At 45.3% G+C, this 16,961-nt stretch overlaps 2 protein-coding genes across 10 annotated transcripts in view; one reads left to right on the top strand and one right to left on the bottom strand.

The window, feature by feature from the left end:
- The window catches only part of AKT3 (AKT serine/threonine kinase 3), a 318,464-nt gene extending 306,649 nt beyond the window's left edge, over positions 1-11,815 (top strand). For 3 of the 4 annotated variants that reach the window (XM_039464325.2, XM_074385420.1, XM_074385421.1), the window contains one exon: positions 6,225-9,843. In XM_039464325.2, coding sequence (XP_039320259.1) covers positions 6,225-6,310 — 86 coding nt within the window. In that variant the 3' untranslated portion in view covers positions 6,311-9,843. Of the gene's footprint in view, positions 1-6,224; positions 9,844-11,220 lie in introns of those variants that run through there. The other variant, XM_039464326.2, reaches the window with a different exon arrangement.
- Positions 11,469-16,961, bottom strand: part of SDCCAG8 (SHH signaling and ciliogenesis regulator SDCCAG8) — a 246,073-nt gene continuing 240,580 nt past the window's right edge. For all 6 annotated transcript variants that reach the window (XM_074385415.1, XM_039464324.2, XM_074385414.1 and 3 more), the window contains one exon: positions 11,469-11,781. In XM_074385415.1, the coding sequence (XP_074241516.1) occupies positions 11,752-11,781 (30 nt within the window). In that variant the 3' untranslated portion in view covers positions 11,469-11,751. The remainder of the gene's footprint in view (positions 11,782-16,961) is intronic.

Genomic DNA, 16,961 nt, shown 5'->3' with positions numbered 1-16,961 from the left:
TTATTATGTCTCACCTTTGAGAAATACCATAAATAATGGGACCTGTAATGAAGGAAAAGGTTATCAGACGTAATTTATAAACATTTTCATGCTGACAAAGGTCTGTATCTAATAGCAACTTAGGAATGAGGATAAGTTGAGTTTCGGGTCAGTCTTTGGGTATTCGTCACACATCTTTTGGTTCACATAATAGCATCATGTTAATTTTTCTCTCCTTTTCCATTCCTTTCCTGTATTTCTCCTCCTCTCCTTCCTTTCTAAGAGGCAGATTCATCAGTAGTGCTGATGTGGACTCAGCGTCCGGGAGAGGGAAGATTGGAGGGAAATGCTGTGCCGAATATGATCACTGGCAACAGATTTTAGTGTTAAAAGGCAAACAAGGAGTCATCTAAGCCAAGAGGTCTTACCGGGCAGCAGGGGGACCGTGAACGCCCTGAAAGTAAAGATACGATTATGGATGTGTGCTTTTCTTTCTTTAGAGTCACAGGAAGTTAAGGTGCTCAGGGTCCTATAGTTGCGGTCAGCCATAGCCAGGAGCAGGGTTACCAACTTGGCTGATGTCTAGGCTAAGTTGTGAAATACTAGTACGTTGAAGTGAGCCACTCACGGTCTGTCCTGTGACGAGGCAGAGTTTCCACCCCGTCTTGTGCCATTGCTAGAATTTTAGTATCACTAAGAGTCACCGACAGTGTTGGGAAGCCTGTGGAGTCATGGGCAAGTAGCCCAGGGCTTTCTGAGTAGAAATAATGGGCATAGGCCCTTAGCTTCTGTCCCCGGCATGGACTGTGGCATTATAATTTTCCACAATGCTGGGTAACACCAGTGAATTGCTGGATTGGCCCATTGGCAGTTCCTGCCGTAGAGCCTTTGCTAGGCCCTTTCATTTGGATATAATCCTGATTGTAAGCAGGCCACATCATTCCTCTGCTTAAAGCCTTCCAGTGCCATCCCATTGTACTCTAAATCCAAAGTTGCTCACATTGGTTTGCACAGCACTGACTGATCTGGGCCCTGTCAACCTCTCTGACCCTTTTGTGTTCCATCTTCCCCCACTGCGCCTGGGTTCCAGCCATACCTTAAACATGCCACATGTTACCATGCCACAGGATCTGGGTGTCCCTGCCTAGAATGCCCTTCTTCCCTGAACCTACATGGATGACTCCTTCTTGTTCTTCAGCTTGCATGTCATTCCATCAGAGAACCTTCTTTGACCTGGTCTGAAGAACATCAGTCTGACAACCCTCCCTCCCACTCTTCATTCACTGCATTGGCACCTTTACTTGCTGGTATTTTTCTGGTTAATTTATTTGTTTAGTGTCTCTCTCCGCCATTAACACGCAGTGGCTCAGAGAGGAAGGATCTAGTTTGTCTTGTTAGCCCAAGCTCCTAGTTAGATGCCTGGCACAGTATGTGTATTAATAATACTTGCTAGGTACATGAATACACAGAATATGGTGAATGCCTAGGAACCTCAGAGCTGGGAGTAGACCCAGGCTTGCCTTCCCTCTGAATATCCAAAGCAGACCCTGGGATAGGAAGGCCTGACACGTCTCTGTCCTCAGTCTCAGCCACTTTGAGAAAGTTTCCGTTCTTAAATAGAGCATTTGGCATTTGTGTATCTTTAGAGCAAATAAATATGTTATTTTGGAAGTCATAGAAATAGGCTCTAAAATGTGGAGCCATGAGTAGATATTTTACTTCAGAAAGCTCAAAGTGAAATCCCAATTTGGGACACAGAATGAGGTTGAAAAAGCCCAGGACTCAGACCTGGGGAACCTGCCTTGTGTCAGGCTCTACCCACTGCAGCTCTGGGAGATGGCAGGTCACTTTGTCCTCTGAAAAGCGGGGAGCAGGGCTGATAACCTCTCGGTGGCCTGTTTTTGTCCTCCCATATGCCTGAGAAGCCATCTCTTTGGGATGAGCACTGAGAGTTCTGCAAATCTGAATCACCTTATTTTCATTTCTGCTCAAGCACCAGTCCATGGTGTTACTGTGTGCTGTGGTCCACTCCAATTAGGGGATGATCGACCCGACGCAGCGACCACCTGGCTGCAGGCGGTGTGCGTGAGGGCCAGCAGGCACCTGCCCCTGAAATGCGGTGCTCAGAAGTGTGAGCCTAGAAAGACCAGAGCAAAACAAAACTGAATTGGTTACAGATAAGGTAAATTAGAAGCTGTTGTGTATGCCTCTTAGCTAGTCAGTTATTTTTTCATGATTGACTTGAATTTTAAACCCCTAGCTTTCAAGGACCAGAATCTCTTCAAAATTCATCTTACCTGCCTTATTTCTTACTCCACACCCACAGGGCACTAGTCCTGATGAGAATTTGTCATCAGTATGCATTTTACTGCTCAATTTCTAGGACTTCTAAAATGAGACTGAAATGTTAGAAGGTGTTTTACGTCCCCCAGCACAATTTCTAGAACATAATTTGAACCTAGTTGCTTGGTTTCATTATCAGCAGTATAAAAGCCATCAAGAATGGTTTTCCTGGCATGTCATATTTTGCCACTAACAGCAACTCTGGTCTTAAATAACATAGGTCGTTTCAGACATTGTTCATGCTGTAAAAACCCTACAACCTGAGTGTCTTTAAATGATAATAGGTTCACTTCTAGACTGAGACAGAGATGCCCAGGAAGCCTGCATGTCGTAGTAACTTCCGAGATGGTTAGCAGAGCCCACCTGCAGTTGTTGCCCAGGAAAGGCTGGATTTTGCCCAGGTATGGTGGTGCACACCTGTAATCCCAGCACTTTGGGAGGCCAAGCTGGGGGGATCACTTGAGGTCAGGAGGAATCTGAGACCAGCCTGACCAATATGGTGAAACCCTATCTCTACAAAAAATGGAAAAATTAGCCAGGCGTGGTAGTGCATGTCTGTAATTCCAGCTACTCAGGAGGCTGACGCTGGAGAATTGCTTGAACCCAGGAGGTGGAAGCTGCAGTGAGCTGAGATCACACCACTGTATTCCAGCCTGGGCAACAGAGTGAGACTCTGTCTTAAAAAAAAAAAAAAAAAAAAAAAATCTGGCTTTTGTGGGTGTCAGAAATGGGGTGTGGTCCTGCCCTGCTCCTGGGCCCTGGGTGGTATGGAAATGAGAGCCCAGGAGTGTCATCTGGGCACACCACAGTTGGGGAGGGGAGGACACTGTGGACTTCCTGTGTTTTTTCCTATTCAGGACGTCTCTAGAAAGGAAAGTCAGATGAAAGAGCACAGCAGAGTGTGCCCAGGCAAAGACCAGCATGGACGCATCTGCAGGCATCTCTGTTCAGCAGCCTCTCTTGCTGTCTGTGTAGCTCAGCTCAGCACAGCACAGCGCTCAGCATTGGAGACCACCTGGCCCTGGGCTTCCTGTCTTAGGGGAATAGCCTTGATGGTTGTTAACTGCAGCTTCTGGGTTCTTCTAGGGCAAAGGGGCAGTATTTTTAGTTTGCCAGTTCTGGATACATTCTAAATTCCCTTACAGGGCAGATAAAAGGAGAATCAGGGAAACTTTGAGCTGTGATTACATTTAACATCACCTTTTTCTTGCAGCTTTAAAGAGTTTAACTGGTGAGAAACCATTGCAGCTCCCTAAAGGCTAACACACAGAGGTTTTCTTGATAAAAGTCCAGAGCAGTACCATTCGTTAGCGATTGTCTTCCCACTTGCCACCTTGCTTGTATAAAACAGGATACAGTTACTGTTTAGAACAAACCATCAGTTAGAAAGGCAAAATGTTCCATTTTCTACAAACAGCTGCAGTAACATGCCAGATTGTCCTCACTGGTGTTAATTAATTGAACAGATTTTGGAATGTGTCATCTTTCGTTATAGCCATTCATGGTCCTCTGCCTTCCTCTTACAGAAAAAGAGGGTTTCTTTGAGATCTGGTCGCTTTTACTGCAATATAATGACATTTGTTAAATGTTCTAAGAAAATCAAGCAACTGATGTTCCTTGGATCCAGGAATACAAGAGATGTAGCATGTAGAGCTGATCACTGTCTTCTTTTTCCAGATACGTGTTTTTGGGCAACAGTTCATGTGCATTATCATCACTGTTCCCTATGGACAGTCTATCATGGCAGGAACTAGCTTGTATGGGTTGACAGGCTCCGACTCAGTCAGCTGCCCTTCCTCCGACCCCTCCTACCGCAGCCCCTGCCCAGGCTCTCAGCTCTTGCTGGGCCACGATCAGATGTTCATGCCTCGCTGTTACCAAGCCTGACAACAGAAGGGGGCTGGAATGATGGAGTGAGATCATCAGCTTTAAAGAATATCAAGGATTGGGGTCCTCAGGGTTATCTGTGAAATTTCCTATATTCAGAATTGTGATGAATGTGTTGCTGAAGTGACAGAGTGAATGCTCTCTCTTAATTCTTAGCTGACACCCAGCAAGAGTCCCTCCTCCTCCAAAAGAGTGTCTAGCACCTGCCCCTGTTGACTGTGTGGCTAACCTGGGTGCTGAACCTCGCCAGGCTGGAGTGAGTCCTGCTGTGCAGAAACACTCAGCAAAATAAGGCCATTGGTGAGGAAAATTGTTTATTTGAAATGTGATTGGCACATGTCAGAATCTGAACATGAAAGTTTTAGCTGCCTGTATCCTCTAGAGAGTTTTTATACTGTGTGGCTCAGCTGCAGATATGCCATCATTCCCAGCTCCTTCTGTTTTTACTGTAGCTAAAAATACTGCTGAAGGTATTTGATCTAAAAGATGTATGTGGCTTGCTTGGTATAAATACTGGAACCAATAACTTTATAAGGGGATGGAGATTTCCCCAAACCTCAATAACTTCTAGAAATGCTGACTGCGATTACAGTGGTCTGTTTGCAGAAGGAGAGAGGGCGTCTGAGTTCAGTGTGTTACACAGAGCAGGGAGCCACAAATACTTCTTCATGGGTCAGTTCTCACCTAATTACAAGGATATCTGCTGGCACATTAGAAGTCATATTTTGGCTAATGCCAGCTTGATCCCATTCTTAGAATCTTCTGCATTAAGAATGGGATACAGAAAAAAAAAAAAAAAACAGACAAAAACAGAAGGGTTTATTCTTCAGATGAAGGCAAAGCATCCTCCTGTTTGGGGTGACAGGGTCAGAGCCTCAGTGCAGTGGGGTCTGGACTGTAGGTTTTCTTTGCTTATATCCATGTCCAGTTAATGCTCCCTGGAGAGCTTAGAAAGGCAGAAAATTTGGTAATGTACTTCCTGTGTGGGTTTGAGGAAATTGAATTATTTTGCCTGAAGAGAGAAAGGTTGAATATTTGAAAGATTCACTTATTTCCATTGCAGGACACCATATGATGAAACAAGGTTAGAGTAGAGCAGGGGATTTAAAATGGAGCCTCCCCAGGAGCCCGTGAGTGCAGGGGCCTTGGGGAACCTTGTTGAGTTGTATCTGTTCATGGACTGGGCAGGTGCTCAGCCCAGAGCAGATGCCTGGGAGCGCTTGTTGACTGAGTGGCTGACCATGCAGCCACATAGAAGAGTCTCCCGACAGTACAGGACTGTCATCATAAGACATTTATGAGAAGAGGGTGCTGATCATCTGTGATCTTTGAAATACAGGAAAGCAGGAAAGCTGAGAGGAGGAACACTGACATTGTAAGCAGCCTGTTTTGATGCCTTTCAAGTCTCTATTCCCTGTTGTTTGCTGATGAGCTAGGACTCAGATACTGACATCATTCCCTCTTGTTCTTTCACTTGGTCCCTTCACTGTGAAGTTTTATTACAGGGAAATTGGGAAAGGTAAGTTAAGCCTGATGCTAGATGTTGAATAAAATTTTGTAGGAAGCTTTGTTTTGCAGTTTCACTGAAAGTATCACAAAGGAAAAAAATAACAAGCATTTGAAGACATTTGATGATGGATTCTGTACAGACATTGGATGCTGTAGATTTAACCGACTTTTGCAATTTTGATATATGTGGTTACGTGACATGAAAGGTTACTGAAGACTGCTCCGTCTTTAAAATTTCTGTTTTCTTTAATACCTTTTTTTTCACTGTTTCATTGAGTCCTGAAATTTTGATGTCTTAGAGGTAATTCTATAGTGTTATTTCTTCGTAGACTATGAAAATCAGATGACTTTTGAAGCATAATTACTGTATAGCTTATTGATAAACACAGGTTTATGGGAGCTATTGCCTGTATTCATCTTTCCTATGTTCAGAGTTTAAAAAAATAGATCAGAGATAATGTTGCAAAAGCAAATGTAAAATTAAAATAGATGTTTCCTGCCCACAGATGATGAGGATGGTATGGACTGCATGGACAATGAGAGGCGGCCGCATTTCCCTCAATTTTCCTACTCTGCAAGTGGACGAGAATAAGTCTCTTTCATTCTGCTACTTCACTGTCATCTTAGATTTATTACTGAAAATGATTCCTGGACATCACCAGTCCTAGCTCTTACAGATAGCAGGGGCACCTTCCGACATCCCAGACCAGCCAAGGGTCTTCACCCCTCGCCACCTTTCACCCTCATGAAAACATACATATGCGCAAACACACTCCAATTTTTGTTTTTGCATGAAATTGTATCTCAGTCTAAGGTCTCATGCTGTTGCTGCTACTGTCTTACTATTAGAGCAACTTTAAGAAGTAATTTTACAACCTTTGGAAGTCATGAGCCCACCATTGTTCATTTGTGCACCAATTGTCATCTTTTGATCTTTTAGTTTTTCCCTCAGTGAAGGCTAAATGAGATACACTGATTCTAGGTACATTTTTTAACTTTCTAGAACATAAAAAACTAACTAGACTAAGAAGATTTTAGTTTATAAATTCAGAACAAGCAATTGTTGAAGGGTGGTGACGTGCATATGTAAAGCACATCAGATCCATGTGTGAAGTAGGCATATATTACTAAGCTGTGGCTGGAATTTATTAGGAAGCATTTGAGAGAAGGACTGAACAACTGTTGGAATAAATATATATATATATATATATATATATATATATATATATGTGTGTGTGTGTATATATATATATATATATATATATTTTTTTTTTTTAAATTCCTGGTGGATACTGTAGAAGAAGCCCATATCACACGTGGATGTTGAGACTTCATGGGCAATCATGAGCAAGTGAACATTGTTCTACCAAGAAATGAAGGCATATGCACAGTCAAGGTCACTTAAAGGGTCTTATGATACAATTTGCGCCAGAGAGCATTTTCCCCCTGTGCTTGGAAACCTTTTTTCCTTCTTGACATTTATCACCTCTGATGGCTGAAGAATGTAGACAGGTATAATCATACTGCTTTTCACCAAAATTTGTACACCAAGGTAAACAGGTGTTTGCCTTATTTAATTTTTTTACTTTCAGTTCTACGTGAATTAGCTTTTTCTCAAATGTCAAAACTTTGAATGTCCTTTTATGATTTTGTTTATATTGCAGTAGTATTTATTTTTTAGTGATGAGAATTATATGTCATGTTAGCAAATGCAGCTCCAACTTACATAAAATAGACTTACTGCAGTTTCTCTTGACCCATGTGCAAGGATTGAATGCGCTGATGAGAATCACGCACTTTTTCTCCTATGTTAAAAAAAAAAAAATGATAAGGCTCTGAAATGGAATCTATTGGTTAGAATTTGGCTTTGGGAGAAGAGATGCTGTCATTTAACCCCTCGGTACGGAAAATGAGAAAATCCCCAACTCTCCATGCCAGGGGGTTAATGAAACAAATAGATGTTGGCGTTTGCTCATCTAAGAACTGAAATGCGATGGAGACCTGGCAGCAAAGAGTAACGAAGAAAACAGACCTGAGTGATAAGAAACCATCTTTACTTGGCAAAATGGACACATCTTGAGTATTTAGGAAGTAGACAGTAAAGGCTAAGAACCTGATGTGTTTATTGTGATCATGGTACATTTATCACTGAAATAGGCCATCAGGGAAAAAAAAAAACCACCTCCAGCTTTTATTTTTCTGTATATACGCATGTCCCCAAATTCCAACATTTCTCACTGAAAGGGGGCATGTATGCAGACCTCATCTTTCTCCTTCATAAATGATGATCTTCAGATTAAACCCTTTGGTGCTAGGAGCTGGCATTTTCCAAAGCAGCCTATGAAGTCCTAGGGGCTGGGGGCCATTCTAGCGGCAAGCGGAAGGCCGTCCCACTCCGTGGAGTGATCATGGAAATGTATTTTAGTCAAACTCTGACAGCTCCCAATGGAAGACTACAGCATGACGTAGTATTATGATTGCATTGTATGAAAGAGCAAGTGACTTTCTAAGTAGAATGACTCATATTCATATGCAGATGTCTTAGCCTCTTTATGCTGGAAGAGCGGATGTATAGCTATGAAGCCACTGCTGGCAGTGGGTGGGCCACTGGGACTGACGGGGTTACAGGGCATTTTACTAAGGCAGCTAAGACATACTCAGACATCGATGTTATCCTTATTTTTCATATTTCTACCTGAGTGAAGTTCATCCTTAGTATTGAGTAGGAAGTTACAGTAAATGGCAGTTCGTTCTTACTTACACACATAGCTACATAGCTAATCTTTTTTTTTTTTTCCACTTAGAATTATGTTGAATGTTTCACTTTGACAAAAAAGTAGACTAGAAGGTATGTTCTTTAAGTTGTCTTGCGTTCATGATATAAGAATGAAACAGGTGAGAGGAAGAGAAGCGAGCTGAGCCTGGCTGATGTTCAGAGTACTTCTCTAGAGGGAGGCATGACACCGTACACCAAGCACATAGCTTTTTGTTCTTTTGGTTCCCCCTGCTCCCCGAAGTTGAAGGTGATTTCCATGACCTTGGCCAAGGACACTTGCTAAAGATTAATGACTGGCGCTCCAGTGGCCCAGGCAAGCCACGGCTTACAGTGGCTCTCAGTCCTCAGCCACGCCTGGGCTCAGCCACTTCTGTTCTGCCCTCTGAGACTCCACTGGTGTCACACAAGGTAAGGTTATCTTCTTGGCTTTGATTTTGAGAATCCCCAATTTTCACTTCCAGATCAAACTGTCAGCTGCCATGGAGGAATAAGAGAAAAACAGATTGTGTGTAAAGGGAGATTTCTAAAGCTTCCCTTGTGTCCCCATAGCTGTAGTTTTGGGTTCTGGCAGGTGGAAAACCCTGAAACCTGGAATCATTCTGAGAATACAGTTCAGACTTTGCAGACTCCAGCCCATACTAACTGTCATGAAGCTTGACTTCTTGTCATAGTGCAGCCATCTTGGAGGATATTGGCCATTTCTGCTTGGATTGTTGGCCGGGTCGCGCTCAGCTTTGCTTTCTACACTAATTACATAGCATTATTCAAGTACTGGTTTCCATTCCCATACCCGATTTCCAGCTTCTTAAAGCTGACTGTTCTGGCAGGGGCCACTTGCTTCGTAGAGTACAAAAGTAAGGGCCTTCCTACTAACTGCAGGGTCTCTATATTACACCTCAGCGTACACACTTTGCTGCTACTGTTTGTACTGTCTACAGTAGAATTTCCTTATCTTGCTCCTGGTAGTGCATTACAGGCAAGCATGAAATGTAAAGTATTTATTTAAATAAAAAGAAAACCTCTAAATTGGTAATTGAATTACCTCCCTGTAGCTTTATAGTTTGTGACATTTCTTGACCTTGCTAGTTCTTTCATTAGATCTGCACAAGATCTAGTCATCTGGTTAAGGATTTTAAGCAGATGCAAGTATAAACCCAAGAAACTGTATTACTATTACTGTTGGTCATACTAAAACTGTCTATTTCCTTAAGTATATGACCCACAAGGATGTGAAATAACGAAACTGCTTTTGTACACTGTACATCCTTAGTATTTTTACACGTATATGATAGGGATGAACATTATTTTCCTTCGTACAGACAGCTTAAATAAAGCACTGTGTCAATCTGCTCCTTCTCTGTTTATTGTTGTTGGATGTGGTTCTCTGATCCCAAATTAAATCATCTTTAATGATATTTAACAGCCCCAGCTGGTATTAACCTACCTTGTATAAAATGTGGCAGGAAAATACACCCATTCCTTGTAGCTCAGACACATAGGGGGTCATTTGTACTTCAACGAAATGGCAGCAGTACGGTTGGTTATACAGCCTCTGATGAAGGGCTGCTTCCGAGGGGCGGTGCTGACCGCTCAGCACTGGGTTTAGGACAGATGTCCTGTGAAGCCAGGGATGGAGTAGGTCTCAGACCCCTCATCAGCTGTACCACAGATGGTTTGGACCCAGAATCGTAAGGAATGTAGCTTGTCGTTAACGTCTTCCTGATGATGTACTGCTCTGCATACTTCTTCTTAGAGTGTATTTCTAACATGTCACGGCAAATTAACCAGCGTAGACGTGGGTGATGTAGACGGTAGAATGGACTGCAGTCTGACCTAACGTTGAATCATTCTGGATGGGGCCTTTTTCTGATTTTACCTCATAAAGCTACTATTGTAGAAACTCGGCTTCGCTCCTGTGTCGAAGCCAGACAGAGGAATGGCTTTTGGGACCAGAGTGAGTCAAGCATGTATGTGTGTGTCACACAGCCAAATTTGAGGGCATTCTCACACGTGCTCTTCTCTCAAAACCACTGGGGTTGACAGATCCAGGAGGCTAAAATAAAGTGACCTCTATAATTCTTTAAAGGTGCTATTTTTAGAATATTGTATAATTTATTCACAGTATATCTAAAACAGAATTAAGGACAATTAAAATATCTTATGTGACAGCCTTTATGTCTAGCACATTTGATGAAATAAAAAACTTCTGAATCTGAATAGAAGTTCTGTTTCAGGCTTGAACCTTTTACATGCTCAAGAGATTCGAACGGTCTCTGTGTGTAAATCATGCCACCGCCTCCAAAGCCTAATCCACATCGCTTCTGAGAGGCAAGGCCGAGCCTGTGGTGACATCACCATCAGCTCTGTGTGGAGATGGTGATAAGGATGACGGATTGCTGGCCAGGCAGGGCAGCCGAAGGCCAGGGGCCTGTCCCAACCCAAGCCTTGCCTTGAGTGTTTCACTGTCATAGTAAAATGTAACACAGTATGTTCAGTGTCCATTTTTATTACTTTAAAACATTTGAAGGCTTAACTCTGTATAGTAGAAATACTATTTTAGACTAAAATAATTATCTGTGTACAGATATTTGATATACTCTAAGTAAATTTTCTAATTTCACTAAGTATGTTTTTAGGCTCCTCTCAAATACTGCATATTTGAAGAAAAATATCTGACACCACCGAGCCAAAGATGCTTTTTTTTGTCTGTTTTCGTTGTTTAACAGAATGGAGAGAATAACGCATACTGCTTCCTGGTGTCTCCTGATTGACTGTGCACAAATTAGGACGATAAAATGGAGTCTGATGGGACGTTTGATTAAAGGTGAAGGATGATGATTGATATATAGATCATGAAAAATGGCAAGAAAAAAAGTTTGGTCCTTAATATACTTTGGCCTAGTTAAAATATGTGCCTTTTTGGTGTGTTTTGTTCATCACTACAAGAGAAAAAGGAACCATTACAACTCAAGTCTTTAAAAAGTTCATTTATTGAAAATCATATGTATAACCTAGCATACGAATGAGCAGATTTAAACACATAACTTCAAGCCATTTCTGAAAACATACAGCAGGAGCTCTCCTCACCTAGAGTCAGACTCCAGCTCCAGCCTGGCCGCGTGCGGGGACCAGCCCCACTGCAGGCTGAGACGGTGTCACGCTGGGAAGGTCGTGGTGCGTTGTGGCATATTAAGTCTAAATCAGATGAATGTAAATATCTCTTTGTAAATCATTTATTTCACTCTGTTCCATCCAGGTCAGCAATCAGATTGTGGCATGCTGGGTAACTGGAAAAAATAATAAAAAGTAAGTTTCAATAGATCATGTTCTTCAATGTGATTTGTCTTCTCATTTGCTGATTGATTTAGTCACCTTTTATGATGAAAATTTTTGGAGGAAAAAAAACCTGTTGCTAAAAATGTGGAAATTATATGTAAGAAACTGCATGAAAAGTTTATGCCTCATCTTGCCCACCTCAAAGCTCCTGTCACATAGAAATAAGGTTAACTGGTTTAATGGATTAAATTTGAAAACAAGACTACAGACACTCGTGTGTCTCTTAAATAAAGACAGTCTGGTGTTAGGACGTGGTCAGAGAGCCATCGCTTCTCCTGTCCAGGAAAGGACACATTGATTTGGGCCAGAATCTGTTCACTGAAAATTGATCTGACCTTATTACGGGCAGGTAATTCTAACAAAGACAGTGTAGGCCAAGCGCCCCTGAGAAATTCCTCGTGAAACAACACAAGCTGAAACACCTCCAAATTTGTAACTGCAAACAATGTAGTTAATACCTGTTTTCACAGGGAAACCTCCCACGTGTTGGAAGAGGGGACTGGGTGTACTGAGGGTCTCTTAGTTTTACACGGATAGTAATGTTCCAGAGCCGCTTCATGCAGATGGGGTTGGGTTGGGGAGTCACAGTCAGGAAGGTGCTGAATACTGGCCTGGCCTCTGCTGCCATGGCTGCTCAAGTCAGCTGGAAACCACAGCAGGAACTAGGGTCGGAAAGCACTGGAAATGGTTCCATTCCACAAAACAGGTCTTGAGTTTGTCCTGTGCACAGTGGGGAGGTGCCTGGGCAGCAGCCCTCGCCCTCTAGAGCAGGCGTCCCCAAACTTTTTACACAGGGGGCCAGTTCACTGTCCCTCAGACCGTTGGAGGGCCGCCACATACTGTGCTCCTCTCACTGACCACCAGTGAAAAGAGGTGCCCCTTCCTGAAGTGCGGCGGGGGGCCGGATAAATGGCCTCAGGCCCGCGGGCCGTAGTTTGGGGACGCCTGCTCTAGAGTATTAAGTCCAGAGAAAAGCCAAGGTGGTATTTTCCAAAGCCCGGTTTTCACTCCAGATCAGTCGGAGCAGACTGCAGGGCCAGGGGCCCAATCTGGCCCTTCGCAGCGAGGAACCATCTCCCAAAAGAGAAGTGCCCCTGCCACTCCCCCGCGAGGATTTTCCAAGCTAGACTCCAAGGGAGGATTCTGGTCCACCTAATTTAAGCCGCCATTACTTGGGGATTTCCAAGACAGGACAATGAGTGAAGCCGAATCAGAATTCATTCAAGAGAATTATATGAAAATCAGTGTGTTGCCTTTTTTAAAAAATGAAAAAAGGTCATGTTTACATTTCAAGTAGATTTCCCAGTGTGTGAGACCCTGAGGACAACCTTTTCATGAAAGGTCTGTGAGCAGCAGGATGGTTTCAACAGTATAGCCAGAGTAGGTGTGCAGCCTGGCCTCAGGCTGAATGCAGGTGGGGCTCTGCCATCACATGAGTGGAGCCCGCCCTGCCAGGCTTGTGGAGCCAGGTGGACAATTTCCTGGGCCCCCAGGGTGTTTCTGTTCTCTGGGCCCTTTCTGAGGGGCCCATGGGGAGTCCACCCCATGCCCTATTCCCCAGAGCCCTGCCATTGCAGAGGGGACTTCTTCTGTCCTCGGTGGGTTACTCACAGCACAGAGACTGCCACCAACATAATCCGATTGTCACACACACAGTTTGCACCGAGCTGACCTGCCTTCTAGGCAGCTGTTGGAACTGACCCAGCACAGTTCTGCTGAATGACTGGTTTGAATGACCCTCTACCCCAGCTCCATGGATTGGTCACATCAGGCCGGTGGCCTCACTCTTGAGACAGTGGCTTTCTAACTTTAGAAACTGTAGGATGACTCTGAATACAAGAATAAGCATAAATTACAACAGATAAAAAGAAAAATAACCTGACTCGCAGCTGGGCACAGTGGCTCATACCTGTAATCCCAGCGCTTTGGGAGGCTGAGGCAATAGGATCGCTTGAGTCCAGGAGTTTGAGACCAGCCTGGGAAACAGGAAGACCTCATCTCTACAAAAAAGTTTTAAAAATTAGCCAAGTTTGGTGGTGTACACCTGCAGTCCTAGCTACTCAAAAGGCTGATGCAGGAGGATGGATTGCTGGAGCCCAGAATTCCAGGCTGCAGTGAGTTATGGTCGAGCCACTGCACTGCAGCCTGGGTGACACAGCATGACTGTCTCAAAAAAATGAATGAAAAAATTGAACTCTGGGTAGAAAACACACCCACATACACAACATACATAGGCGTAAAGACCTGACGTAAAAGGTGGTGTGGAAATTTTGATAAGCTCCAGGAAAACAGGGATTTCTCATGAGTCTATGTAATGGTTGTGGGCGTCCAGGGCCCCTAATAATTTGTCATCAGTGCGGCTGTTCCCTGCTGGCACTCATGACTCTGCTGAAAACGGGCAACCTCCTAATTCCATGGGCCTGCACAGGAGTGACAGCTGTGCGGGCCTCACCAGGAACCAACAGAAGTCAGCCTGGTCTCCCTCGTGCGGCTGATCGGCTCCGGCTGTCTGCATGGGCTTTGCGTTTCATGTTCAGGTGAGAAGCGCCATTTCCATCCCCACTTCCACACTGTCGTACTGTTCACTGCTCAGCCCCGTGCTTACAGCCGTGCCTGACCCGTGGTGAGCATTCAGCCAGCATTTGAGGGATGGAGAATGTATCGTATGAGGTCACCATTTTGGCACCTCCGTTTGCTGCCTCTTGGCTAACACCCCATCCTCAGTGCTTCCCCTCTCTGACCCTACAGCGTGTCCCAAACATAGAAACCTTAGTCGCTGCCCACGTCTGGCATGTCTGCCATCACTTCTTAGGGATATGAGTGATGCTCATTTCCAGAAAGTCCTGTCATCCACACCACAGTGGCCACGGTCTGTGGTCCAGGAGAGAAGGGCATGGGCGTGCCAGTGGGACACGAACCCTCAGCCAGCGTTTCCATTCTGCCTTTCCATTTGCCATCACGGCCCTTGCCGTGGCCCTCCTGGGGGTGTGGCTGTCCTGCAGCTTAGAGGGGCCGACAGGGCGCCCTGGCCACTGCTCCCCTGCCGTGTTGTGTGCAGGTGGCGGAAACGCGCCCCCATCTGCAGGCACACAGCTGCTGACCATCTTTGTTCTCATTTTAAATCCTGTTGGGCGCCTTGTCTCCACAGACCCTGCCTCATTTATTTCTTAAGTTTGACTGTTAAGTTCTGAGGGTAGGAAATGAGTTGCTCTGGGTGACCTGAGCTGTTCCCCAGGCAACCACGCTATGGGGTCCAGCCAGCCTTTTTTGCTGCCTTGTTCCCAAGCCAGTCAGAAAGCTCGGCAGCGGCAGCCTGGGGAGATGGTGGCAGCCCTCGCCCTGCTTGAGGGAGACCTGCCTGGGCTTTCTACGCATTCTCTGTGGGTAGCTCTACCCAACCCTTCTAAAGGTAAATCCTCTTCCTCCCTGCCATCCGTTCCACTCACTGGCACGCTGTCTCTGTTTGGCCAAGTCAAAAAAATGGTCCTATTCCTTGTGCATCTGGCAATAAAGCATCTATTTGTAACTGGAGCGGGCAGACCCCTCCCCCTGCCTCCATCTCAGGCATTTCAAAGCTGGCCCTGGGTTGACAGAGCTTCAGGGCAGTCCCTGCCTCACATGGTGGCTCGCCTCCCGCCTCCACCTGTGTTCTGGGTGCCAGGGCTAGGGCTGGGCAGCTGTTGCAGCCAGGCCTGGCTCCGCCCTTGCCCACTTGGGTACCTGCCCCCATCCTCACATCCTGTGGCCTGAGAAGAAGTTCGTTTCCCTGCCCAGCCACTTCCCAATTCCATTCACTTCATTTCTCTGGGCCTTATTTTTCTATCTGTACAAAATGGTTATTTATCCCAAATGGCCCTTTCAAGCCCACAATGATCTCAGCACTAATCCTGCTGGTTTCATAATCATCTGTGCTGGGCGCTGGGTTCCTTTTAAAGGGAAGCTGGCTCTTCTTTTTTCTCTGCCAGAAATCGAGTAGCATGGAAGCTAACACGTCTCTGAAGTGACGCAGAGCTGAGATTCGAACCCAGGCAGTTTGACCTCAAAGTCCAGACTCTCCCACGTGATGCTCTCCTGCTTGTTCTGGCAGATTAGGGATAGCAAGTTTGATATCCATGAAATTAAGCCTCCAAATTGGGACGGCAACCTGGACTAAATAGGCCATGTGAGCTCCGACTGGTGACCGACTCACTGAGGAGCAGTGCCACAAGCATGCCCTGCAGAACTTTGTGGAAGTACGGCCTTCGGGCAGGACTAGAAGGGAGCACTCCTCTCCACAGCCGAGGGCAGTGGGTTACCGTCAGGCCCCTGCAACCCTACTGTCCCCAGCACAAGTGACTCAAGATCTGGCTGAGGAGCCTCATCCTTTCTGGTTCAGGCCTATCTGGGAATCTGGCTTTGCCAGCTGCAAAGCAGGACAAGAGTTCATGGCAAGGTCATGGCAGAGCAGCGGTCATTCTTCCCTCCTGGCTGCCCGGCTGGGCCTCTGACAATGGCAGCCACATGGCCGTCAGAGTTCGGAGCCCTCCTTCCCTTCCACTGCCGGGCTGTGCTTTGTTGCCTCTGGGCTCCGAGAAATGCGCAGGGCCACAGAAACCAGAGAAATGAAAAGGTAGCCACAGAGGAGGCCACCTGGCAGACGTAAAGTGAGATTTGACCTAGGACAGCCTCTCGAGATGGACGTGGGTGAGACGGGGAGGCCCCAGCCCACGGGAGGCCGGGGTGGAGGCCCCGCCCTGCGGTGCCGCCTCTGCTCCCCAGGGCGCACTCAGGCACCAGCGTTCCTTCCCTCCCAACCGTGGGCTCTTAGTTTGTGTTCTTCCAGCTTCCTCAAGCCCTCTAAGTCATGAGAACGTCCTCTGCACATAGGCAGGTCTGTGTTTTATATGAACCATGTTTCCATGGTAAATAGATTTTAAGAATTCCCAAAGGACAGACAGTGTCACCAACAGCAGAGAGTGGAGCCTCTGGCTGCCTCATGTTTGAAAGTGTTAAAAATAAAGACAACACTGACATTTGGGGTTGTAATGTGACGGAATTACAGTCTTTTAAAGGCAAGAACCACTTATCTACACTACATGTAATATTCAGTGTTTTGTTCACTTGTCTAATTGGATTAAAATATTTAGCTCCC

This window comes from Saimiri boliviensis, chromosome 14 (genome assembly GCF_048565385.1).
Source record: "Saimiri boliviensis isolate mSaiBol1 chromosome 14, mSaiBol1.pri, whole genome shotgun sequence".
Classification (NCBI taxonomy): Eukaryota; Metazoa; Chordata; class Mammalia; order Primates; family Cebidae; genus Saimiri; species Saimiri boliviensis.
This window is presented reverse-complemented; position numbering and strand designations above follow the sequence as displayed.